The sequence below is a fragment of the Helianthus annuus genome, chromosome 5, assembly GCF_002127325.2.
Source record: "Helianthus annuus cultivar XRQ/B chromosome 5, HanXRQr2.0-SUNRISE, whole genome shotgun sequence".
In the NCBI taxonomy this organism is placed as follows: domain Eukaryota; kingdom Viridiplantae; phylum Streptophyta; class Magnoliopsida; order Asterales; family Asteraceae; genus Helianthus; species Helianthus annuus.
In genome coordinates, this window is record NC_035437.2 from 2,147,630 (window position 1) to 2,174,231 (window position 26,602).

General features: G+C 40.6%; 1 protein-coding gene across 1 annotated transcript in view; it reads right to left on the reverse strand.

The window, feature by feature from the left end:
* Positions 1–605: 605 nt before the first annotated feature.
* LOC118492468 overlaps positions 606–26,602 on the reverse strand; it is a 40,747-nt gene continuing 14,750 nt past the window's right edge. Inside the window, exon 3 of the mRNA XM_035990524.1 lies at positions 606–734. Within this exon, the coding sequence (XP_035846417.1) occupies positions 606–734 (129 nt within the window). The remainder of the gene's footprint in view (positions 735–26,602) is intronic.

Here is a 26,602-nt window from a genome sequence, read left to right on the forward strand (position 1 = left end):
AAATAAAACCCCATTTACCATCATCAACCACCTATTTACAGGCTAATTATCCTCCTAAATCGCACTCATCATTTCATCAAACATAAAAAGTAAATAAACAAACAGAATGAATATAAAGTTCACAACAATCCTAAACATAAAAAGAGGAGGAATCACCCATTACCATCGCCGATCTGCCCTAAGTTCGACTACATGACACCGATCTACCTTTCTAACACACCTGTAGGTCCACTAGCGGAGGATCTAGTTAAATGTATCCTTGTTGTCGATTACATCCGAAAGTGCGGAATCCAAGTGGGTGTACAAACCAAGCAAGTGAACACAAATACAAGAACAAGATTCACAGTTAAAGCTTCCTTGTATAAAAATCATATAGTTTCAATACAATATTTACACAATAACAACCTCTAAACTCAACTGCTGTGTGTGCTATGTGTGTTCTCTTTCTACCTTTACTGCAACATCCTTCATATAGCAAGCCTTATCCACAGTCTAAAAGCAACTATCTAGGCCCACTGAGAAGCCCACGAAGAACTAGAGACCACGAAAGACTAGTCCTTCGGCTATGGAGTTCTTCGCCTGAGGTTCTTCGCCAAGGGGGTTTGTCACCATACAGGTTCTTTGTGAACCAGGTTCTTCGGCCTATGTGATGGTCTTCGTGAAGATAAGAGTGCAGCAACAAGACTTGCAGACATCCTGATATCATGCAGGGCCATGCAGATTTGATACAATAGCTGCAAACACAACATGGGCATCTAACAGAAGCATATGCGCAACTGTTTTACATCACGTACGAAGTGTAAGTTGTTCCGAGACTCGATGGAGGCTATCTGTGACAACTCGAACTCTAGACCTATTTTTGTGTAACTTTTATGAACATGACACGACTACATGAACTTGATTGATTAAGCGAATATTTATTGAATGTTATGTGACATGTGTGTTAATGAATGTTTCGTTATTAGTGCATGATGTAACGTATGTAAGTATGTATTAACCCGATCGCACAACATCACACATCCACTCGACCGCACAAGGCCATTGGGCCATATCACTCGTAAACGGACTCAAGGGCAGCCCGAGCTAAGGGGCCGGCCCATCCCTTGTATACGTTCAAACACCTTTAGGGACTTGGTTTCACCTCATTTGTTACAACATACTTTACACACACAAAACCCTAGCTCTCATCTCTCTCTCTCTCGCAAACCGAAGGCAACCAAGAACTTCTCCTTCACCGAAGACCATTGTGTTCGGATAAATCCCATCTTCTTGAAAATCGGTTAGTGATTATATGATTTATGATGTTATGATATATGTGCAATTATGGTCTCGTATGATAGACTAGGGTTCTTGTTAGCATGTTGATGATGATGATAATTGATTGTGTATGTTTTTACGAATTGGTTATGTTTTGATTGATTGGGATTTTGTTAAGAATGATTGCTAATCGGCTACAAGCTTACATGAATCGGTTGAGGATTTATATAAAAACCGAGCGAATGTATGTTCGGGTATCATGTTTTGTGGGTCAAATGGATGGATTATTGTTCATGTGATTTGATTAGGGTTCTTAAGAGTTAGTCCACAATTGCCCTGCTTGATCGATATCTTGTTAACTGATTTATTGATATTGTGTTAATTGATAATGGTTAAATTTGGAAACTATAGTAATGATGTAACTGACTGCTTGATTTGCGAAAAGTTGTTAATCGGTCGCACAAGATCACACGTACAGCAGGTCCACTCGCACAAGTGAACCTGATCACACAAGACGAACTAATCGCACAAGAGATTACCGGTCGCACAAGGCTCATTGGGCTTTATCGGCTGTAACGTTGTTAAGACTGTTGGGCCGGACAGCCCAAATGTCCAGGCGCACAAGCTCAAAGGCTAGTCGCACAACCCAGATCACTCGCACAAGCACACACCAAACGCACAAGCTGACTGTTACGTTAATTGGGCCGTACATGTGTTATTTGATTGTTTGGGCCGGATGGAATGTTGGGCTGGGCTGCCATAGATCGCACAACATGAACTGGATCGCACTAGATGTTTGTTACTTGTTCTATTTGGGCCGATTGTTATTGGATCACTTACGAATGTTAATTGGTCCGGGATTGTGTTATTAGTTTGTTATAGCTTTGGACCTACTTGTTTAAACCGTACAAGTTGTATGTATTGCTTAACTGTCAAATGTTACCATGATTTATACGTGATAGTAACGTGTTATCTTATGTGACACATACGTGCATTACCTTAGTCAAAACCTGACTTGTGTGGTAACCCTGTTAGGACGTGGTTGACCACCCTTAGTTCAAGAGTCTTTTATTTGTGTATCTGCCGAGCAAACCAAGGTGAGTTCACACAGCCAAGGCATGGGATTCCCAGGTTGGGAATTGGGTTGGATATGTTGATAATGAAAGAGTTACTCGTACTTACGCATTCACTAGACTATAGACCATCGTCCTCAGGATAGTCAGGACACGTTACGTAAAGCCTACGTAACCCAGTATTTGCCATTTGTCTCCCGGGTCGGGAGGACACGTTACGTAAAGCCTACGTAACCCAATACCTTCTACTGTCTTCCGGGTCGGAAGGACACGCTGCGTAAAGCCTACGTAGCCCCCACGCGTACCACTGTCCTCGGGGAAGGGCACGTCACGTAAAGCCTACGTGACCCAGTACGTATTCCTGTTCTCGGTAAAGAAGAACACATGGTTGGAAGTTAGTCTAGTAAGTACCACTGATGAGAAGCCCTCATTAGTAAGGATAAACGTGGGAAGCCCCCACCGGTAATATAAACACAAGGTTTGGGAAGCCCCCACCTTTAGTACACACTAGTATGGGAAGCCCCTCTAGTTATACTTATGCACTATGTTATGAACTTACTTTCTGTGAACTCGCTCAACTAGTTTGTTGATTATTTGCTGCATGCCTTGCAGGACCTTAGGTATACTTGGAGCTTGCACCAAAGGAGAAGCGGGTCGTTGTGGACAAGAACACGTGAATGCTTATTAAACGCTTTTACATTCACACATTGATACTTATGTTTTGGGTTTTACATTTAATGCTTCCGCTACATATACAACGTTTGGTTTTGAACATCAGTCGTATCTACTATTATTATTAAATGCTATGTTTGATATGATTGATGGCTTGATCCTGGTCATGTCACGCCTCCAAGCGGTGGTACTCCGCGTGTGGATTTTGGGGGTGTGACAGATTGGTATCAGAGCCATTGGTTATAGAGAACTTGGTTTTAATATGGGAAAACATTTTTATTAAAACCGGACTATAACCAGAACAGTGCTCTCAACGATCCACAACGACGCTTCGCTCCACGTGCAAGACTCGACATCCTAGGTAATAAGGTTTATGTTTATTGCCTGTTTGTTAGAACTGTTTAGAACGTTGCTCGCATTACGCTTAGATACACATGATACTATAGCATGAGAATCCCTACGTGCTTACACTTTTCTGTCATCGCCCTATTCGCGAACCATTCTTACCTATGCTACTTGTTACAATGAAGATCATGTCTGGACGAATCAACATGACACAAGCCCAGCTAGAGGCTCTCGTTCAAGCTCAAGTTGCTGCGGCAGTTGCAGCTGCTCAAGCAGGTAGTATATCCTGCAGTATAGGCACACACTAGGATCTTTAGATCCTACATTAACTCTCGTATTTAACTTCGTCCTATTCGTACACAATAGGTCAACACGCGCAGCAGCCTGTCTGCACTTTCAAGAACTTCATGGACTGTCGTCCAAATTCCTTCAGTGGCACAGAGGGGGCAGTGGGACTCCTCCATTGGTTTGAAAAGCTAGAATCAGTATTCGAAATGTGCGAGTGCCCTGAGGCTCGCAAGGTCAAGTTTGCCACTGGCACCTTGGAAGGAATCGCGCTAACCTGGTGGAACGCGCAGGTGCAAATTCTGGGGTTGGCAGCTGCTAACGCCACACCCTGGAACGATTTTAAGGAACTTATCAAGAGGGAGTATTGTACACGTGAAGATATTCACAAGTTGGAAGACGAGCTGTATAATCTGAAAATGGTTGGGTCAGAGATCGAAGCGTATACTAAACGGTCGAATGAGCTGGCCGTATTGTGCCCAACTATGGTGGACCCTCCATGCAAGCGCATCGAGATGTATCTCAAGGGGTTGGCACCAGAAATCCAGAGCCATGTTACTTCGGCTAACCTCGACAACATTCAGGAAATTCAGCGCCTCGCTCATCGCATCACCGACCAGGCAGTGGATCAGAATAAACTGCCTAAGCGTGTCAACGCTACTGCTACAGTCACTCCTTCAGCTACTCCTGCTACTACTAGCGAAAGCAAAAGAAAATGGGATGGAGATTCCAGCAGGGGTTCAGCGACTGTTCAGCCACAAGCTCAGCAACAGAAGATTGACCACTATCAGAGTCCCAGTCAGCAATCCTCTGGTGGTCACAGACAGAGGAGATATCAGGGAAGTCAACCAAAGTGCCACAATTGCCACAGACATCACAATGGCCCGTGTAACAAGGGTCGTTGTCAAAGGTGTCTTAAGATGGGTCACGAGGCCAAAGACTGTAGGAGTCCACGGCCTGCAAATCAGAATCAGCAGCCTCAGCTACCAGCACCACAGAACCAGCAGCAACAACAGCCACAGCGTGGAAACCGGGGATGTTTCCAATGTGGGGCTGAAGGTCATTACAAACGCGACTGCCCTCAGTTGAACCAGAATCGCAACAACAATAACCAGGGCAACGGGAATAACAACAACGGGGGAAACAACAACAACGACAATGAAGCTCGTGGTCGTGCATTCGTACTAGGTCGAGGCGACGCAGTGAACGATCCCAATGTGGTTATGGGTAAGTTTCTCCTCGACAATATTTACGTTACTGTTTTGTTTGATTCGGGTGCGGATACAAGCTATATGTCTGTGAAAATGTGTCAACTGCTAAAACGTGCACCAACACTTTTACCCACCAAACATGTAGTAGAGTTAGCTAACGGTAAAAGTCTAGAAGCCACGCACGTAGTTCAGGGTTGTAATCTTATCCTAGCTGGTCAAGCTTTCTCTATCGATCTCATTCCCATAGTTTTGGGTAGTTTCGACGTTGTGATTGGGATGGATTGGTTGTCCCAACATCAAGCAGAGATCTTATGCAGCGAGAAGATTATTCGCATTCCTCGTTCTGGTCAGGAACCTCTCGAAGTTCAAGGCGACAAGAGTGGTGCTGTGGTTGGCATCATCTCGTTCTTGAAGGCTCAGAAATGTTTACGAAAGGGTCACACAGCCATTTTGGCTCTTGTTTCGGATGCATCGACGAAGGAAAAGAGACTGGAAGATATACCAGTTGTACGTGACTTTCCTCAGGTATTTCCTGAAGACTTACCTGGCTTACCGCCTCATCATCAGGTCGAATTTCAAATCGAGCTCGCTCTAGGAGCAGCACCCATAGCTCGCGCACCATATCGTTTAGCTCCATCAGAATTGGAGGAACTGTCAAAACAGCTGCAGGAACTCCTGGAAAAGGGTTTCATTCGTCCAAGCTCTTCGCCTTGGGGAGCTCCAGTGCTTTTCGTGAGAAAGAAAGACGGTACGTTCAGAATGTGCATAGACTACCGTGAACTCAACAAGGTGACGGTGAAGAACCGTTATCCTCTTCCGCACATCGACGACTTATTCGACCAGTTGCAAGGGTCGAGCTACTATTCGAAGATAGATTTGAGGTCGGGGTACCATCAGCTGAGAATCCGGGATGAGGACGTCTCCAAGACAGCCTTCAGAACTCGTTATGGTCACTACGAGTTTCTCGTCATGCCATTTGGGTTAACGAACGCGCCTGCTGTATTTATGGATCTTATGAACAGGGTGTGCAAACCCTATCTTGACAAGTTCGTCATTGTTTCCATCGACGACATCCTGATTTACTCCAAGAGTCAGGAGGAACACGAGCAGCATCTACGCCTTATTTTGGAACTCCTTCGGAAGGAACAGCTGTACGCTAAGTTTTCGAAATGCGACTTCTGGCTTCGTGAAGTCCACTTCTTAGGCCATGTAGTGAACAAGGATGGGATCCATGTCGATCCATCCAAGGTAGATTCGATCAGAAACTGGCCTGCACCGCGTACACCGACAGAAATACGCCAATTCTTGGGTTTGGCAAGTTATTATCGGCGGTTCATCAAGGATTTCTCAAAGATTGCTCAGCCGCTTACGCTACTGACACAGAAGGGTGTTACCTATCGCTGGGGAGAGCCCCAGGAGACTGCTTTTCAGCACCTAAAGGATAGACTTTGCAGTGCACCTATCCTCTCTCTGCCAGAGGGCACAGATGACTTCGTGGTTTATTGTGATGCATCCATTCGGGGACTTGGATGTGTGTTGATGCAGCGCGATAAGGTTATCGCTTACGCCTCTCGTCAACTCAAGATTCACGAACGGAACTACACGACGCACGATTTAGAGCTGGGAGCTGTTGTTTTCGCGCTTAAGATATGGCGACACTACCTGTACGGTACCAGGTGCACGATTTACACCGATCACAGGAGTCTCGAGCATATCCTTAAGCAGAAGGATTTGAACATGCGTCAACGGCGATGGGTTGAGTTACTGAACGATTACGAATGCGCTATCAAGTACCATCCAGGCAAAGCCAACGTTATGGCTGATGCCCTCAGTCGGAAAGACACTTTACCTCGGCGCGTGCGAGCGCTACAACTTACAATTCAGTCTAGCCTTCCTACACAGATACGAAATGCTCAGATAGAAGCATTGAAGCCCGAAAACGTCAAGGCTGAAGCCTTACGCGGCTCACGACAGCAAATGGAACAGAGGGCAGACGGCGCCTACTATGTAACGGGGCGTATTTGGGTCCCACTTTATGGCGGTCTACGCGAACTTGTGATGGATGAAGCTCACAAGTCTCGCTACTCGGTACATCCAGGGTCGGATAAAATGTACCACGACATCAGCACTACTTATTGGTGGCCTAGCATGAAGGCCCACATTGCTACGTACGTTGGAAAGTGCTTGACTTGTGCGAGAGTCAAGGTTGAATATCAGAAACCAGCTGGCCTACTTCAGCAGCCTAAGATACCTCAATGGAAATGGGAAGAAATTTCCATGGATTTTGTTACGGGCTTACCTAGATCCCAGCGAGGGAACGATACAATCTGGGTGATCGTGGATCGACTCACCAAGTCTGCACACTTCCTAGCGATAAAGGAAACGAATAAGTTCTCCACTCTTGCAGACGTTTATCTTAAAGAAGTTGTTTCGAGGCACGGGGTGCCCACATCCATCATTTCGGATCGCGATGCACGATTCACGTCAGAACTTTGGCAAGCAATGCACAAATCTTTCGGCTCAAGGTTAGACATGAGCACAGCATATCACCCTCAAACGGATGGGCAGTCTGAGCGAACGATTCAAACTCTCGAAGACATGCTTCGGGCATGCGTTATCGATTTCGGCAACGGCTGGGAAAAGCATCTCCCTTTGGTGGAGTTTTCTTACAATAACAGTTATCACACCAGCATCCAAGCCGCTCCATTCGAGGCATTGTACGGGCGTAAATGCCGGTCACCTCTCTGTTGGGCAGAGGTGGGGGATAGTCAGATCACGGGTCCAGAGATTGTAGTGGACGCCACAGAAAAGATTGCACAGATACGACAACGCATGGCGGCAGCACGTGACCGTCAGAAAGCCTACGCGGACAAGCGTAGAAAGCCTTTGGAATTTCAGGTCGGGGACCGGGTTTTACTAAAAGTTTCACCCTGGAAGGGTGTAGTACGTTTTGGCAAACGGGGCAAACTGAATCCGCGGTACGTCGGACCATTCGAAATCATAGGAAAGATTGGCAAAGTAGCATACAAGCTAAACCTACCAGCTGAACTCGGGGCAGTTCACAATGTTTTTCATGTGTCGAACCTAAGGAAGTGCCTATCAGATGAAACCCTCATCATTCCTTTTAAGGAACTCACTATCGACGAGCGGTTGCAGTTCGTCGAGGAACCAGTTGAAATCACGGACCGGGATGTGAAGGTCCTCAAACACAAGAGAATCCCTCTTGTTCGAGTTCGTTGGAACTCCAAACGTGGTCCAGAATACACCTGGGAACGCAAAGACAGAATGACAGAAAAGTACCCCCAGTTATTCGAAACCAATGCAACCACTACTGAGGCTGAAGCTACTACTTCGGAATTTCGGGACGAAATTCCAGATCAACGGGGGGAGGATGTGACACCCCAGGAAAATCAGTAAACAATACAGTTTACCTAGCTTCCTCAGTGAGTGCATACCAAATTTCGGGACGAAATTTCCAATTAGTTGGGGATAATGTGACAACTCGAACTCTAGACCTATTTTTGTGTAACTTTTATGAACATGACACGACTACATGAACTTGATTGATTAAGCGAATATTTATTGAATGTTATGTGACATGTGTGTTAATGAATGTTTCGTTATTAGTGCATGATGTAACGTATGTATGTATGTATTAACCCGATCGCACAACATCACACATCCACTCGACCGCACAAGGCCATTGGGCCATATCACTCGTAAACGGACTCAAGGGCAGCCCGAGCTAAGGGGCCGGCCCATCCCTTGTATACGTTCAAACACCTTTAGGGACTTGGTTTCACCTCATTTGTTACAACATACTTTACACACACAAAACCCTAGCTCTCATCTCTCTCTCTCTCTCTCGCAAACCGAAGGCAACCAAGAACTTCTCCTTCACCGAAGACCATTGTGTTCGGATAAATCCCATCTTCTTGACAATCGGTTAGTGATTATATGATTTATGATGTTATGATATATGTGCAATTATGGTCTCGTATGATAGACTAGGGTTCTTGTTAGCATGTTGATGATGATGATAATTGATTGTGTATGTTTTTACGAATTGGTTATGTGTTGATTGATTGGGATTTTGTTAAGAATGATTGCTAATCGGCTACAAGCTTACATGAATCGGTTGAGGATTTATATAAAAACCGAGCGAATGTATGTTCGGGTATCATGTTTTGTGGGTCAAATGGATGGATTATTGTTCATGTGATTTGATTAGGGTTCTTAAGAGTTAGTCCACAATTGCCCTGCTTGATCGATATCTTGTTAACTGATTTATTGATATTGTGTTAATTGATAATGGTTAAATTTGGAAACTATAGTAATGATGTAACTGACTGCTTGATTTGCGAAAAGTTGTTAATCGGTCGCACAAGATCACACGTACAGCAGGTCCACTCGCACAAGTGAACCTGATCACACAAGACGAACTAATCGCACAAGAGATTACCGGTCGCACAAGGCTCATTGGGCTTTATCGGCTGTAACGTTGTTAAGACTGTTGGGCCGGACAGCCCAAATGTCCAGGCGCACAAGCTCAAAGGCTAGTCGCACAACCCAGATCACTCGCACAAGCACACACCAAACGCACAAGCTGACTGTTACGTTAATTGGGCCGTACATGTGTTATTTGATTGTTTGGGCCGGATGGAATGTTGGGCTGGGCTGCCATAGATCGCACAACATGAACTGGATCGCACTAGATGTTTGTTACTTGTTCTATTTGGGCCGATTGTCATTGGATCACTTACGAATGTTAATTGGGCCGGGATTGTGTTATTAGTTTGTTATAGCTTTGGACCTACTTGTTTAAACCGTACAAGTTGTATGTATTGCTTAACTGTCAAATGTTGCCATGATTTATACGTGATAGTAACGTGTTATCTTATGTGACACATACGTGCATTACCTTAGTCAAAACCTGACTTGTGTGGTAACCCTGTTAGGACGTGGTTGACCACCCTTAGTTCAAGAGTCTTTTATTTGTGTATCTGCCGAGCAAACCAAGGTGAGTTCACACAGCCAAGGCATGGGATTCCCAGGTTGGGAATTGGGTTGGATATGTTGATAATGAAAGAGTTACTCGTACTTACGCATTCACTAGACTATAGACCATCGTCCTCAGGATAGTCAGGACACGTTACGTAAAGCCTACGTAACCCAGTATTTGCCATTTGTCTCCCGGGTCGGGAGGACACGTTACGTAAAGCCTACGTAACCCAATACCTTCTACTGTCTTCCGGGTCGGAAGGACACGCTGCGTAAAGCCTACGTAGCCCCCACGCGTACCACTGTCCTCGGGGAAGGGCACGTCACGTAAAGCCTACGTGACCCAGTACGTATTCCTGTTCTCGGTAAAGAAGAACACATGGTTGGAAGTTAGTCTAGTAAGTACCACTGATGAGAAGCCCTCATTAGTAAGGATAAACGTGGGAAGCCCCCACCGGTAATATAAACACAAGGTTTGGGAAGCCCCCACCTTTAGTACACACTAGTATGGGAAGCCCCTCTAGTTATACTTATGCACTATGTTATGAACTTACTTTCTGTGAACTCGCTCAACTAGTTTGTTGATTATTTGCTGCATGCCTTGCAGGACCTTAGGTATACTTGGAGCTTGCACCAAAGGAGAAGCGGGTCGTTGTGGACAAGAACACGTGAATGCTTATTAAACGCTTTTACATTCACACATTGATACTTATGTTTTGGGTTTTACATTTAATGCTTCCGCTACATATACAACGTTTGGTTTTGAACATCAGTCGTATCTACTATTATTATTAAATGCTATGTTTGATATGATTGATGGCTTGATCCTGGTCATGTCACGCCTCCAAGCGGTGGTACTCCGCGTGTGGATTTTGGGGGTGTGACACTATCTTGTTTCAGTTTTCACTTCGTAACGTACTCGAACCGAACGAGCCGTATCCACAAAATGTGTATCAACAAACTCCCCCTTGGATGCTGCTCGTGATTGTTCGATCTTCACATTGTTGTCGGATCTTTAATGTCTTCACGTGTCACGGACAGGGAGTGTATCAGCAAGCTCCCCCTTGAACGTTGCTCGTGAGACGTTGATTTTCAAATTTTAGATCCTTGTGGTGTTGATGAGTGGTCAGCGGCAACTCGATCATCTTGATCCTTTGATTGCATCCAAGTCATGTCTTCATTCCAAGTTTGTCGTCTAACACGTTCTCTTCGCCTTTAGCTGGTTTGAATATCATATCTGCATATTCAAGAAAGCTAAACGCATAATGAGAATAACTGCTAGGAGTATAGTTAACATAAACAAATGACACACATGTGACCAACTCTAAATCAATTACCGACCGACAACAGTTTGAAAGTTGTAGAAATTTGAACATTTTTTAGATTTAAACTTTCAAAACTCGTTAACTTCGACTGTTTATGAAGATGCAATGTTTTAGGTTCCAATCAGGTTTCAGGTGGTAAAGACTCGAGATCCAACATCGGGCAATCAAAAATAAGATAGAAATAAAATCTTTTTGGTTGTTATAAAGTTTATATTAAAACATACCTAAAATCTTTTCGGTATTTTTGAATATTTCAAATGAAATGACGGAAAGCAGTAAATAAATATATAAAAAGATGCAGAAACGGAAAGCATTAAATAAATATTTACAAATATTCTTTTTGCGAGTTTCGAGGGCAAGAGAATCATATCAGTGCACGGTCACGCCAAAACGCTCTTATTGTTCAATTAGTTAATATTTAGATAAGCATCCTATAACGATTACCTGTATTGTTGTCCACATAAGCTCAACTTATCAGATGTACTCGCGGTTAGGGGATATGTTAAGGTATGATTTAGACTTACAGACCTGTGTTCATCCATACACGACACATTCCCGTATCAAGGTATGCGTGAGAGTTCATCTTACTGGTGAGTATACCATTTGTCATCTGTTTTCAACGTATATTGTCACACCCCGATCTCCACGTGTCACCGGTGGGCCCGGTGTGGGGTATCGTGACGTAGTTGATAACATCATAGTCAAACAACACAATTTATAAATGCATAGCGGAAGCAAAAGATAAATATATTACAATCCGAATATAAAGTAATATCAAGTATTACAACGGAAAGTAGGGGATCCACAGGCGGATCTTAAAACTTAAATATTGTTCAACAGACTTTAGACGCCTAGAATTTGCAAGATTCCTTATTAACGCCCTGAGCAGCTTCCAGCCTATTACGTACTTGTACCTGTCACTTAGACTTTGGAAAATACGTCAGTTTTCACTGGTAAATACACTCAACTGACTCATTTGAAAAGAGTTTATGAAAATTGGTTTAGGCGCACAAGGCACAAAACTATTTTGACACTTGATTAAGATGCACAAGGCAAGATTAATCTTTTATACTTGGGACAAACTATATCTCATGTTATCAGTTTTACATAACTTGCTCTACATACGGGGCCCGGTCCTATGCCGGTTCAAGATTAACCGACACACCACTATTCCCCTATTGGGAATCCTATATTGGGTATAATCAAATAATAAGCATAAAGCATCTGTCAGGTGTATGCCTACACCCCGTGCTTAGGTCGTGGCCATTGCAACTAATGAGTCAAGGATATCCAGGACACGGTCGCATTAACCCCCAATGTTTCAGTCAAGCAATACGAATTAAAACAGGTTATTTGAATTTCCCGACACATTGGTCTTCGAATCCCATACCTGACCATGCGGTATTTATATTACCGTATCCCAAGCCCGTAATAGGGAAAATAAGTTAAGAGTATTTACCTGAGCTAGCTCCTGTCTTAAATAGCAAGAATTATAATAACTCAGCCGTATTCACTTAAGTAAGCGTAGGTACAATTTTACCGGAAGGCTCTAGTCTGGAACGATGGTATAAATAACCAATTAGAATACTAACGGGTCTTTAATTAAGCCTAAGCTTAGACCGGTTAGTTTTAAGGAAATATACGGTTCAAGCGTACGATTAAGCGAAGACCGGATAGAACGTGATTTAGACCCGACAAGTTTGAATACTTGTATAATATGGGTATACTAAATACATTCTGGATTTTGAGACAAAAATGATAACGTTTGACCCGCTTCGGTCAATTTATGCAAACTAGTTGCATAAACCGAACCGAGCGCTAAAAGAGCGTTACGGGTAGGCAAAAGAGTCATATGCAAGTTCCCTGAGATAATATGCTTTAAATATGATATAATATCAGCAAGCTATGTTCTATTATGCCCCGAATAAATTTAAACTCAATTTATGCCTCATAAGGGCATTTTGGTCATTTAAAAGATTATAAAAGAGTTAAATTGGAAATCTGAGTTACGGGTCTGATTTATACAGTAAATATACTTAGTTTGACATATTATAACAGTAGGGTATGACCCATATACAAAACTTATCATTTAAAATCAAACTATGCACCGTAGGGGTATTTTAGTAATTTCACAAGGGCTAAAAATGCCAAAACTGGGAATCTGAGTTCAAACATTTATAGTTACTGTTATTTTATAAAAATACACTAAATACATCAGTAGGTATAATCCTTATATGTTTAACATAAGTATAACGCATACTATGCGGTAAAAACGCTTAAGAATGCGATTTAGAGCCGTTTCCGGGTTTTTAAAAGAAAGCTGAGATTTTCATATTTCCAGAATGCTCAAAATAATTTATTTAACAAATAAAATCAGTAGAAAAAGGTTTGGGGTCAAAAGGATGTATAAAACTCATTTTATGGCTTAAACGGTCAAAACCGGCATTAACCGAATCAACTTAGCGACCTATGAAACGATCAGCCAAAAATTAAATAAAAATCTTCAAAAATCCCAAAATATTATATAAAATCAGTGGGTAAAGAGTTTTATGTCAAAACGTGGCCTGAAATAGGTTATACGCTAAATGCGCCGTTTATTTAACATAAGGATATAGTTTTACGATATCGGCCATAACTCAAAATCTGGACCTCCAACTGGTCTCAAATTTTCGGTGCAAGTTTATAAATCAGAAATAAAGATTTCTACTCTTTCACTTTTCCAAAAATCACGTTTTATATCAAAAAGGGCAAAATAGTCAACTTTAAGCATAAATCGGAAACATGCATATGAATCGGTTAAGCATAGACTCAAGATGTAAAAATTCCAGAGGGTTAAACTTAAATGAAAATGGTCAAAAATAAACTCTAATACAGATCTCAAACATGCATGCATGGATCCGAATCGAGAGTCAACGAAAAAGTCATTTTATAAGACTTTCGGTTCCGATCCGAGTTTACACTAAAGATTGTCGAGTTGATTATGGTAAAACACATTCTTATATTCATTATAAGTTATTTTTGATGATCAAACTGATTGCATGTCATCTACACTACTATTTATGCTATATATCGCAAAAACGATTTCTGTTGACTTTTTAAGAACATCTTTGACTCGACAATTAGCATGCTTAGAGTGGGAATCAGAGAATACCCTTTTGAGGGTTTGTTTCCCACATAAATACCAACTTATAAGTGGTTTCAATTTGAGAAATGACAGAGCCAAACTCGTTTAATCGAAAAGTCAAACTACATGAACAACGGTTTGACTTTTGATGATAATCAAAGCTAGAACGAATTATAGAATGATATGAACGCTTACAAAGGTCCTAATGAAGCTTAGTTAACACTAGGAAGTGGTCTTGTCGTCCAGAATGCTCCTGGAATGCTTTGAGAGTTCTTGCAAGTTATGGGTGTTCTTTGTTTACAAGACAAGTGCCTCAAAATGTGAAGAATGATCTGATTATAAGGTGTTGGCAGGTGTTGTAGGAGTATCACAAGTGTCCTAACATGCATGCTCATCTATTGGTGCAATTTGGAGGTGGCAATAGCTGTTTTCAACTCACAATTTGGACCAGAATGCAAAAATTCGCGAAATTCAGCATCTGATAGGGTCACGCGGCCCGCTTCAGGTAGCCCAGGCGGGCCGCCTGGGGTTCTGCAGGTCCAACAGTTTACAAACTTGGCAGCTTTGGTCCCTGTCTTCGCAAACGAGGTTTCGGCTATTTATCTTGACTCGTAAACCCTCAAACTTGGTTTTTAAGAACCTTGGGACATTTACCAACATGGTAATGTCCTCGGTTAACTTTGCGCTCAACCGAAAAGCCATGAAATTCGACGTTGACGCTTTTAACCCCTCAATTACGGTTTTGGCCATAACTTTCTCATACGATAACGAAACTTCATGAAATTTTTACCACATATTCTAGTGAGTATATTTTAGCATTACAAAGCTTCGAGTCTGCCAAAAGTTCACTCAGAGGTATAAATTCAACATGTTGACACTTTTGGCCCCTATAGTTTGTAATTCCTCACTTTCGTGCAAATTTCCGCTTCGTATGATCCATGATCCATCCGTTTAAGATTATAAACATTATGTAGGGTTATCATAGAGTCTATTTATCCATTGTTGATACTTTGGACCCTTACGTTCCATAGTTTTCACCGTTTGTCAACTTTAGTCCCTCTAAAGTTTGTTTTCGCATATGCAAAGCCTATGACACGTGTCAATACATTATTGGACGTAAATTTTCGAGGTGTTACATATATGATGTGAGATACTCACTTATTTTTTGATGAATACAAGCCCTATGTGATAAAATCACTTATTAATGAGGAACTTGGTACTCGATGCATGTAGGGCACAAGAGCAAATCCGTGAACAGGTTAGTACCATCGTATCGACAAATAGATGAACTTAACTCCCCCAAAAAAGCTGTGATATATTATCACTTATTGAATGGGACATATTTGTATGATATTTACACGTATGTATGGTATCATGGAAGATCTAGACTTGCGTCCCTGTTGTTTTCGGTAAAAGAAAAAACCATGATACCCAGATGATAAACAGCATAAAGACCACGTATCTCAGAACCTCGACAATCTATCAAACAAAATTTCGGTACCGAGACCATATGCCAATGAGCGTTTCCCACACGGTTTTTAGTCGATTTAGGTTTATATCACCCTCAGACATTAACTCATTTGCCTCAGAATCAATAACCTCCCTCGATGATTCACATTTAGATCCATCCTCGCTTGAACTTGTAACATCTTCAACTGAACTACTGCCATGTTCAGAACTGTCATCATTTCCCGAGGACTCACCATCGCTGACATTCTTGACAATTTCAGCATAAAACGCCGTTCTTATTGTCACACCCTGACTTTTGCGGAAGCATGATTATTGGTGTGACTTTCTTAATACCATAGCATTCAATCATAACAATACAAACCACAACAAGTTTTAAGGAGTTAACTAAGACTCGACAAAAGACTTTAAACAAACCCGAGCTTAGAACCATGTATCTCGTCCAGGAGTAAGATACATCTCCTAAACCCTAAAGACTTGGATGACATCTTATGTTTATAACGCAGCTTGAAAACATGCAAACACCTGCCAGATCCACTTAGTTCCCTGAAATACATGTAATTTGAAAACATCAACAAAAGTTGAGCGAGTTCATGTGTTTCGTATATGTATGTATAAACCTTTGTAAACAGTGTATGTATGTATGTATGTATGTAAATCCTGGTATAAAAGCAAACAAGGAAAAGATCACCAATGGTTCGCAAGGCCACTGATATGTGTGACGGTGTAGGAAGGCTCAAACCTAGCAAATTTGTACCGGGCTTCCGGCTGGAAGACATAGTCACCCTATGGGCCACCCTGGTCCTCATGGGTGTGGGCTCGCTACACCCAAATAGATCTATCACTCATGCCCCTCGGTCCTTATACGAGGATTAATGGTCTCAAGTATGCGCCTACCCATTCACATGATCTATGGTACTTTCCTAGGCTAACCATACCAATTGTATTTGTATGTAATCCTTCTGTAACATGTATTTCACCCCCGAAGTTAATAAACAAAACAGTTTAAAGAAAAGGGGGACATGAACTCACAGTTTTGCGTCTTCGGTACTTGTAACTCAAATCCCGTCAGCAAACACGACTACCTACAATGTACTAGGGTCTATTAGACGAACGGGTCGTGCCTTGCCTTAGAATTAACGTTTCTGAGTTACGTTTCTTTCATGTCTTCAATGATATTCCAAGTTATAATTACTTGTTAAAATAATAATTATTTTAACTCTAAATTATATTAAATTTTGGAATAATTTGTTAAACAATATTTTGTACTAATACTTCTCAAGTATTTATACTTATATTTCCTTCCCAAGGATGGGGTATCTCATACATGTATTTTCGTATGCTTGTATTTGTTAAGTATACTTATACGTAATTATTCCGGAATATTGAACAAATATCCAATATTTATTTCCAAAACACATGTTTTAAGGAATATTACTTAGAAAAATTATTCATAATTTTTCTTTTGGTAAAACTATTTGTAGTTCCAAATTAATATATTTTCAAGTCTCAACTTAAAAATATATATATAAACTTATTTTGTCCAAAAATAATGTATTTCAAGAAAATATATATTTTTCTCAAAAGTCATATATCTTCTAAATATTCTAAGAAAATATATTTTTACTTTTCAAAAATAATATATTTTCTCTTTGTCGAAAATATGATATACTTTGTAATAATAATAAAAATCATATTTTCATTTCTTTCGATCCAAAATAATATTTACCAAAAAAACATATTTATAACGGTATTTTCTGGAATATTTTGTAAGTTACGTTCTTGCGTTCGGTTTTACAATATTAAGTGGATAACTTATATATGTATTCCTTGTTATTTTTTGTATTATTTTGGATTGTAAATTTCTTGGTATTTTGTTAAGTTATATTAAGTGGGTAACTTATATATGTGTCTTTAATGTAAATATATATTCTAAATACATATTTATCCATTTTTATTTATAAAAACCAACCTCCAATACTTGTATTTTTGTAACAAAATCTATGGCAAAGTTTATATTGAAAACCATAGTTAAAACACACTTGTAAATATTTGTTTAGAAAATATTTTTCTAAGTGTTTATATTTTTAGAAAATTTTGCCATAGTTTCCCCTAGAAATGGAGGTGTCCATGCTATCAAAGCATATTATTTTCTTTTCAAAATCATCACAAACAATCAACAATCAATCTACACTTGCCGGGTGCCAAAACAATGCTATCTACATAATATTCATGAACTTGAACTTTCATACAAACTTGTAGTAACTTGGTAGTGTGTTTAGTAGGTTTATTTACCTTTTAAAGTGTGTTTACTTCTTTAAAAATCTCATTCTTGGAAGATTTAGGTGTTTACAACTTGTAAACATGTTTTACAAAAACATTTCTTTATGACATCTTCTTGTTTCACAAGTGTTTATACACTTGTTTTACCACCAAAAATGGTGTATGTTTAAGTAAGAACCAAATCTATGTAAATCTTGTCATTTAACTTGGTTTATTTGGAAAACTATTTTTAAAATCATCCAAGTTTATGTCTAGTAATCATGTTATATGCTTCATTATTCGTAAAATCATTTTCATACTTCAAGTTCATGAAAACATAAAGCATGATGATCTTGGTCTTTCAGAAGATCACCACCTTAACTTACTAGATCATGTGTTTAATCACAATCTAGTGGGTTTCTTATGATGTCTAACATCACTAACATAAATAATTAATCATCAAGAAGCAAATCAACTCTAATCATCATGAATCTATATGGTTTTAAGCTTATGTTAAAGTTTCATGATTAAGTTCTTTAGTGTTCTTCATGATTAACAATGTTCATCATCTTTTAACCATCAAAATATGAAGTAAAAACAAGTTACAAGGAGCTTACTACTAGCACAAGGGCTAGGGAAGAACACTAGAAGATTATGATGGCAAAAGTGATGGATAAAAGCAAATGGGAAAGGTCCTTCAAGATCCAAGACCACCAAGCTTGCTTGTAAACCTTCTTGCACCTTTGTGAGTGTATGGAATGGATGATGTTAGTGCATTATCTGTCTATCGCCTCCGTCAATCTAGTGCGTAGCAGAAATCGAAGAGAACGAGAGTTACATTGTTATTTTAGAGTTAGTTAGTCAAAAAGGCAAGGTGGCGTAATTGTAATTAATGAGAAACCTCATTAATCCCTTGGCCTATAAATAGGAGGCTTATGCCTTAGGTTTAGAACTTTTGCTATTTTCACATCTTGGAGAGCTAGAAGCTAGAGAGAGAAGCTAGAGAGAGAAAGTTTATTGTTCGTGATTCAGGTGCTGTACGTTATCAAATTTGTCAATAGAATCACGTTTATATTACATCACGTGTGTTAGCTCGCGTTCGTGTACGGATTCCGCAAGTCACACGTTCGATTACGCAATCGTTTCGGAGTCAAACCAGTCCTAACAAGTGGTATCAGAGTAGGAGCTCGATTGCACTGATCTTTCACACGATTTCGCACAGGATTACATCAGATTCAGATCCGATTTCATCTTCTTCTTCATCTTTTTCATATTTCTTACGGTTTTTACTGTTTTTCGTCGAATCGAACAGGTTTTCACGGTCCGTTTCAGCTGATTTTTGGATATGTTGTGCGTGTATACCTGATCTACAACCCTACCAAGTTTCAGATCGAAACTCCTAGCCGTTTAGGAGAAATCGAGGTTTTTCGGTTCGTTTTCGCGTCAAACATACGGGTCCGCTCGTATGAACATGCATAGGTTCGCTTATTTTACATAGGTTCGCTCCAAATTACTGGTTCTGGTTCGCTGATAGTGATTCGCTCCAAAATACATGTCTGGTTCGCTTTTTCGAACAAATTGAGGTTCGCTCATAGGGTATTTTTTTGTGGTCCGCTCTTGGTAACTTTCGACAGGTTCGCTTTTTCAGTCAAAGATATCAGGTCCGCTCATAGTTGTTACATGTTGGTTCGCTTATGAGTCATCTTCTTCACGTGATTTTCTGAACATAAAAAAACAATTATCGGCTCAATAGGCTCATGTGTGATGGAAACTAATCGTCAACTGTTTGCCGCCCACTAAAAATGAAGGCCGACCCAATCATGTTGTAGTTCATTGTGATATAATTGTGCCGATCGTTTGAAATAGTTACATTTATTGGCTCTAATCTTGGCCCAATAAGAGATGTCATAAGTGCCGCCCATATATTGACCCAATCAACTGTTATCATAAATGCTTTTTATGACGACCCATTAATGAAAAGTTGTTGTCGGCTGCATGTGTTGAGAATATTACGAATTTTCTGATAAGTTTTTTTATGAAAAGTAAGTGTTGAGTGATTAAATTTTCTAATTGCCCAATCATTCTATTACACTTAATATTTGTTGTCAGCACCGTTGTTACATACAGCCCACGTGATACAACTGGTTCCATACATGTGTCAAAACAACTGGTTCCATAAAGCACCGGCCCATGTGAAAATTGCGGCTCAATCTTTGTACATGTGTGATTAGATGTGGTCAGATAGTGGTGTAGCTATGTTAGCTCATTATTCAGTTTAGTGAATTGAGAAGTCAGCCCACGTTATCAAGATTCTCGGCCCAATCACAAGTTTCAATTATATTGAGAGGTTCAATTGAAATTCAAATAATCAGTTGAAAGCTTATCAGTTCAAAAGAGGAGGTCTAGTTCATTTGAACCTTGTCAAGTCATTTGGACTTAAGCACAGTTTGATCATTCAAAGGTTCAGTTCGTTCAAATTCAAACTCGTTTCAGGTCGTGTGGTTTTGCCGGGTCATAGCATTTTGTACAGTTTGAAAATTTGAATCTCAGTTCGCATCAAGTTTAGTTTGCACGATGTGTCAATCTACAGTCTGCTCAGTCTGTCAACCGTCAATCTCGCACAAAAATATTCACCAGTTCGAGTATTTTGTTTCGGTTGTTTGATAGTGTTTGAACTGATTCAATAAGTGTTTGTTTGCTTGTTGATTCAGGTAATTCGAGATATTCAAGGTGATTCAAGAGGAAAACATCATGGCTAAAACAAAAGAGAGAACTCGAGAAGAGATCTTGAGTGAGAAGACTTACAGAGAAAGAAATGTGGTCTACAACAGAATGGATGACATGCAGGAAGAATATGAAAATGTTGTCAACAATAGAAGATGGGATAAGAAAAGAGAATGTTACTACAACAGAGAAGGAGAACCGGTTGTTCCAAAGAAAGACATAATTTTTGACGATGTTCTTCTTGCTGTCCCGTTGAGAGCCGAATACTACAGAAGAGTGATGAAAGATGATGCATATGTTAAACAGTATGAAAAAGATATCAGATATGCTATGCTGTCATGTTTGAGAAAAAGGGATGAGGAAAGTATGAAGAAAAGTGTTGAAGAGATGGTGGAGAATTTGAAGAAGGTTGCTGAAGAGGGTGAAACAGAAGCTGTTGAAGCAGAAGTTGTGAAAGAAGCTGTTACTGAAGAACAGCAAATTGAAGAAGAAGTGAAGACAGAAGAAAAGAATGAGAATGAGAAAGATGGTGATGATGGTGATGAAGTCAGTATTGAAAAGAAGCAAGATAATGCTGAGATGAGGCAGGCAAAAGATGCTGAAAACACCGAGGTGCCAATCACTGAGGTACATTCTGATTCTGAAGTCTAAAAATCAATTGAACAGTGCAAGAAATGCATGGAACCATGCAGAGCTTGTACTGACAAAGATGAGCAATTCAGAACAAGAGAACTTGAATTCATAAAAATCGAAAACATTTTCAAAGAAAAATGCAAAGAGGTGTTAGAAAAAGAAAAGGCTTTTAACGAAAAAGATGAAAAACTTTCAGGAAAATGTACAAAGTTAGAAAAAGAAAATGAAGTTTTGAAAGAAGATGTTTTGAAAATGAAAAATGAATGCGAACGAAAAGAAATTGCTTGTCAAGAAATGAAAAAGGAATATGACTCAATGAAATTATCATATCATGTTATGAAAGAGTCATATGATAAAATAAAAGACGAAATGAAATATGCTCAAACTAGAATGAATTATCTTTCTGAAACAACCAAAGAGCTTAAATGAATGTATGCTATAAAACAAGATGTTGTTAATTCCTATATTGAAGATGTTGCTAAGCTAAAGCGACAGATTGTTGATTTAGAACAGGATAACAACAAGTTAAAAAGTTACCACGTGTCGTCATATGTGCTTGAACGAATTTTCCATATAAAACCGGGAGATGGTGAGTCTGAGCAAAACAAGAAAGGCATTGGCTCAGAGTATCATCAAGTTCCACCACCGGAAAAGTTTGCATTTTATGATGAGGAAAAGGTCGAAAAAGCTTTCAACATGGTAGACCAATTGCCAGACAACATTGACATAACCTGTCACACCCCCAAATTCCACCTGCGGAGTATCACCGCTTGGGAGCGTGACTGACCAGGATCAGGCCACCCATCATACAGAACAATACATATAATAAAAGTAATTGTCATTCAAACCAAACCAATTCTATATGAAAGGTGTTCCAAACCATAAGAAAGTTATCGTTGTTTAGCGGAAGCGTATAAATAAAACCCATCGTAAATAAGTATCAAATATTCAAAAGTGTTTAACAGGGTAATCACGATCCAAGCCCACAACGACCTGCTCCTCCCTGTGCAAGCTCCATATACCTAACGACCTGCAAGGCATGTAACAGAGGATCAACAACTAGTTGAGCGAGTTCACAGAACGTAAGTGTGTAATAGTAAGTTCGTATGTAACAGGTGGCTCTACTGGGCCGTTAGTACGTTTTATCATGTTGTATAACCACTAGACTATTCGTAACCATATGTGTTCTTCACAATCCGAGAACAGTAGTAAGTATAATTTCACGTAGGTCTTACGTGAGTATCCTTCACATCCGAGGATAGTAATTAAGTGTAAGTATCCTTCACAACCGAGGATAGTAATACGTATAGGTATCCTTCACAACCGAGGATAGTAATATGTATAAGTATCCTTCACAACCGAGGATAGTAGTAAGTATATGTGTACATAGTTTGCACGTATGTGTCCTGCACAACCGAGGACGATGGTATGGTAGTCTAGTAATAGTGTAAGTACAGTTCTATTCAATCTAAATCCTTCAATCCCAATTCCCGTGCCCTGGGAATCCCATGCCTTAGTAAGGGTGTGAACTCACCTTGGTTTGCTCGGTATGCTAAGTTATGTGCTCACAAGGAATCAGTCAATCAATCAATCAAGGCCTAAGGTGATGCATATATATACAGTCAGTTCATGTTCGTAAGGATTCGCATGCAAGTAACATCACAGTATAACAGATAGTGTGCTTAGCAGTTTGCATCTGGTATCATGTAAACAGTAAATCAATCTCATGCAACTTCAAGTTTCACATAAGCGCTCTCTCAATTAATTCCAACATAGTTATTCATTCACATACCCAACTGAGTTAACAGATTCATTAGAGTTGCATAACTTGACAGAATTAATATAGTTAACAGAGTTTATAAACTTGATTCAGTTAACTGACTAAACATAGATGATAGTTAATAGTATTAACACACTAACATATGCAACTAATTAACAGAGTTATCAATTGGGCCGCAGACAACCTTAAACACTCGGACTATGCATAATAGTGATGAAACTCGGATCCTTTGACAGGAAATAAAAACTCGGATAACAAGCTTACCCCTTTCAGAAGCTCGGACCTAGGATCCTTATGTGAAAGTCGGACACACACACACTTTTATATAATGTCAAAGTCGGACCAAGTGGGAGTTTCCCCAACCTCGGACAATGTGGGGGGGGGGGGTTCCCCTTCATAAACTCGGACAAGGTGTGTGTGTGGGGTTGAAACTCGGATCACATGCTAAAGTCGGACCCCTTGTTCAATGTCCAAAGCTCGGACACACTACAATCAAGAACTCGGACCCATTACAAGCTTAAAGGTCGGACATGATATTCATATGAAAAACTCGGACCTATGAGCTTGTTTACAAATTTGGACATCATGCCAGCATTATAAAATTCGGACCTTAATCATTCACACAAACTCGGACCTTATTCATTTACACAAACACGGCCTTATTCATTCACATAAACTCGGACCATGAAGAGCATTAGAAAGTCGGACCATGATGGATGTATAAAAGTCGGACCACATCAACTTTGTTAACCAAACTCGGACTAACGTATGCATTGATCAAAACTCTGAACAACAAAATAACGAGTGTAACAGTTACGCAAACACATTCAATCGGTTACGTTCTTACTTCTCCTTGATCGTGAAACCCTAATTAAGAACATCATTCAAACAATTCATTCAACAGTTATAGCATGCAAAGCATCATGACATTAAGCATACGATTACACCACTGATCAATATTATTTCACAATAATCATGATTCAATCAACATCCACAGAACTATCATATATGGGGAACTAGGGTTTTTAACATGAATCACATACTCAAGGATCAATAACAATCAAACAATCACAAACAATGATTAAACAATTACCTTGATTCGATTCTAGATGGATTGGCAATCAAACTTGATGCAAAGAACTTGTGAATCCAAGAATGATGAGAAGGTGTTGTAGAGAGGATTAGAGGAGGTGAAAGTACGTGTTTTTGATTCTTTGTGAATGATTAGAGAATGATTAGGGAAAATAATTAGGGTTATGAGTTGTTAAAGTTTCACTATCAACCCTAAGCACCCTTTAGTATTATTTATTACACATGTACACCATCTCATAACAATTTCATAATTTCACCACCAAGTTCATATATTTACTAATTTCACAATTAACAAACAACCATGTACAATCAAACAATCAAAACATATATAATTCCAGGGCAATCAATCGCACAAATAAACGACTAGCCAATACATGAACGTGCAATAAATGCGAAATAGAGTCTTGGGAATTCGAGTTGTCACATTATCCCCAACTTACAAGAAATTTCGTCCCGAAATTTGGTACGCACTCACTGAGGAAGCTAGGTAAGTTATATCGTTCACTGGTTTTCCTGGGGTGTCACATCATCCCCCCGTTGATTTGGAATTTCGTCCCGAAATTCTGTAGTAGTAGCTTCAGTCTCAGTAGTGGTTGCACGGTTTTCGAATAATTGGGGGTACTTTTCTGTCATCTGGTCTTCGCGTTCCCAGGTGTACTCTGGGCCACGTCGGGAGTTCCAACGAACTCGAACAAGAGGGATTCTCTTGCTTTTGAGGACCTTAACATCCCGGTCCGTGATTTCAACTGGTTCCTCGACGAACTGCAACCGCTCGTCGATAGTGAGTTCCTTGAAAGGAACTATGAGGGTCTCGTCTGACAGGCACTTCTTCAGATTCGACACGTGAAATACATTGTGAACTGCACTGAGTTCAGCTGGTAGGTTTAGTTTGTAGGCCACTTTGCCGATTTTCTCAATGATCTCGAACGGTCCGACATACCGCGGATTTAATTTGCCCCGTTTGCCAAAACGAACCACACCCTTCCAGGGTGAGACTTTTAGTAAAACCCGGTCCCCGACCTGAAACTCCAGTGGCCTCTTACGCTTATCCGCGTAGGCTTTCTGACGGTCGCGTGCTGCCGCCATACGTTGTCGTATCTGTGCAATCTTTTCTGTGGCGTCCACTACAATCTCTGGACCCGTAATCTGACTATCCCCCACCTCTGCCCAACAGAGAGGTGACCGGCATTTACGTCCGTACAATGCCTCGAATGGAGCGGCTTGAATGCTGGTGTGGTAACTGTTATTGTATGAAAACTCCACCAAAGGGAGGTGCTTTTCCCAGCCGTTGCCGAAATCGATAACACACGCTCGAAGCATGTCTTCTAGAGTTTGAATTGTGCGCTCAGACTGCCCATCCGTCTGAGGGTGATAAGCTGTGCTCATGTCTAACCGTGAGCCGAAAGATTTATGCATCGCTTGCCATAGCTCTGACGTGAATCGTGCATCCCGATCCGAAATAATGGAGGTTGGCACTCCGTGCCTCGAAACCACTTCTTTCAAATAGACGTCTGCTAAGGTAGAGAACTTATCTGTTTCCTTAATAGCCAGGAAATGAGCAGACTTTGTGAGTCGATCTACGATCACCCAAATAGTATCATTCCCACGCTGGGATCTAGGTAGGCCTGTAACGAAATCCATGGAAATTTCCTCCCATTTCCACTGTGGTATCTTGGGTTGCTGCAGCAGGCCCGCTGGTTTCTGATACTCCACTTTGACTTTTGCGCATGTCAAACACTTGCCAACGTAAGTCGCTATGTGGCCTTTCATGCCAGGCCACCAGTATGTTGTCCTGATGTCATGGTACATTTTATCCGAACCTGGATGTACCGAGTAGCGAGACTTGTGTGCTTCATCCATTACCAGCTCGCGTAAACCGCCAAAGAGTGGGACCCAAATACGCCCCGTTACATAGTATGCGCCGTCTTCCTTTTGTTCCATTCGTTGCCTTGAACCGCGTAAGGCTTCAGCTTTGACGTTTTCGGGCTTTAATGCTTCCATCTGAGCAGTTCGTATCTGTGCGGGAAGACTGGACTGAATAGTGAGTTGCAAGGCTCGTACGCGTCTAGGTAAAGTGTCTTTCCGGCTGAGAGCGTCAGCCACAACATTGGCTTTTCCTGGATGGTACTTGATGGCGCATTCGTAATCATTCAGTAGTTCAACCCATCTTCGTTGACGCATGTTCAAATCCTTTTGCTTAAGAATATGCTCGAGACTCCTGTGATCGGTGTAAATCGTGCACCTGGTACCGTACAGGTAGTGTCGCCATATCTTAAGCGCGAAAACAACAGCTCCCAGCTCTAAATCGTGCGTCGTGTAGTTCCGTTCATGAATCTTGAGTTGCCGCGAAG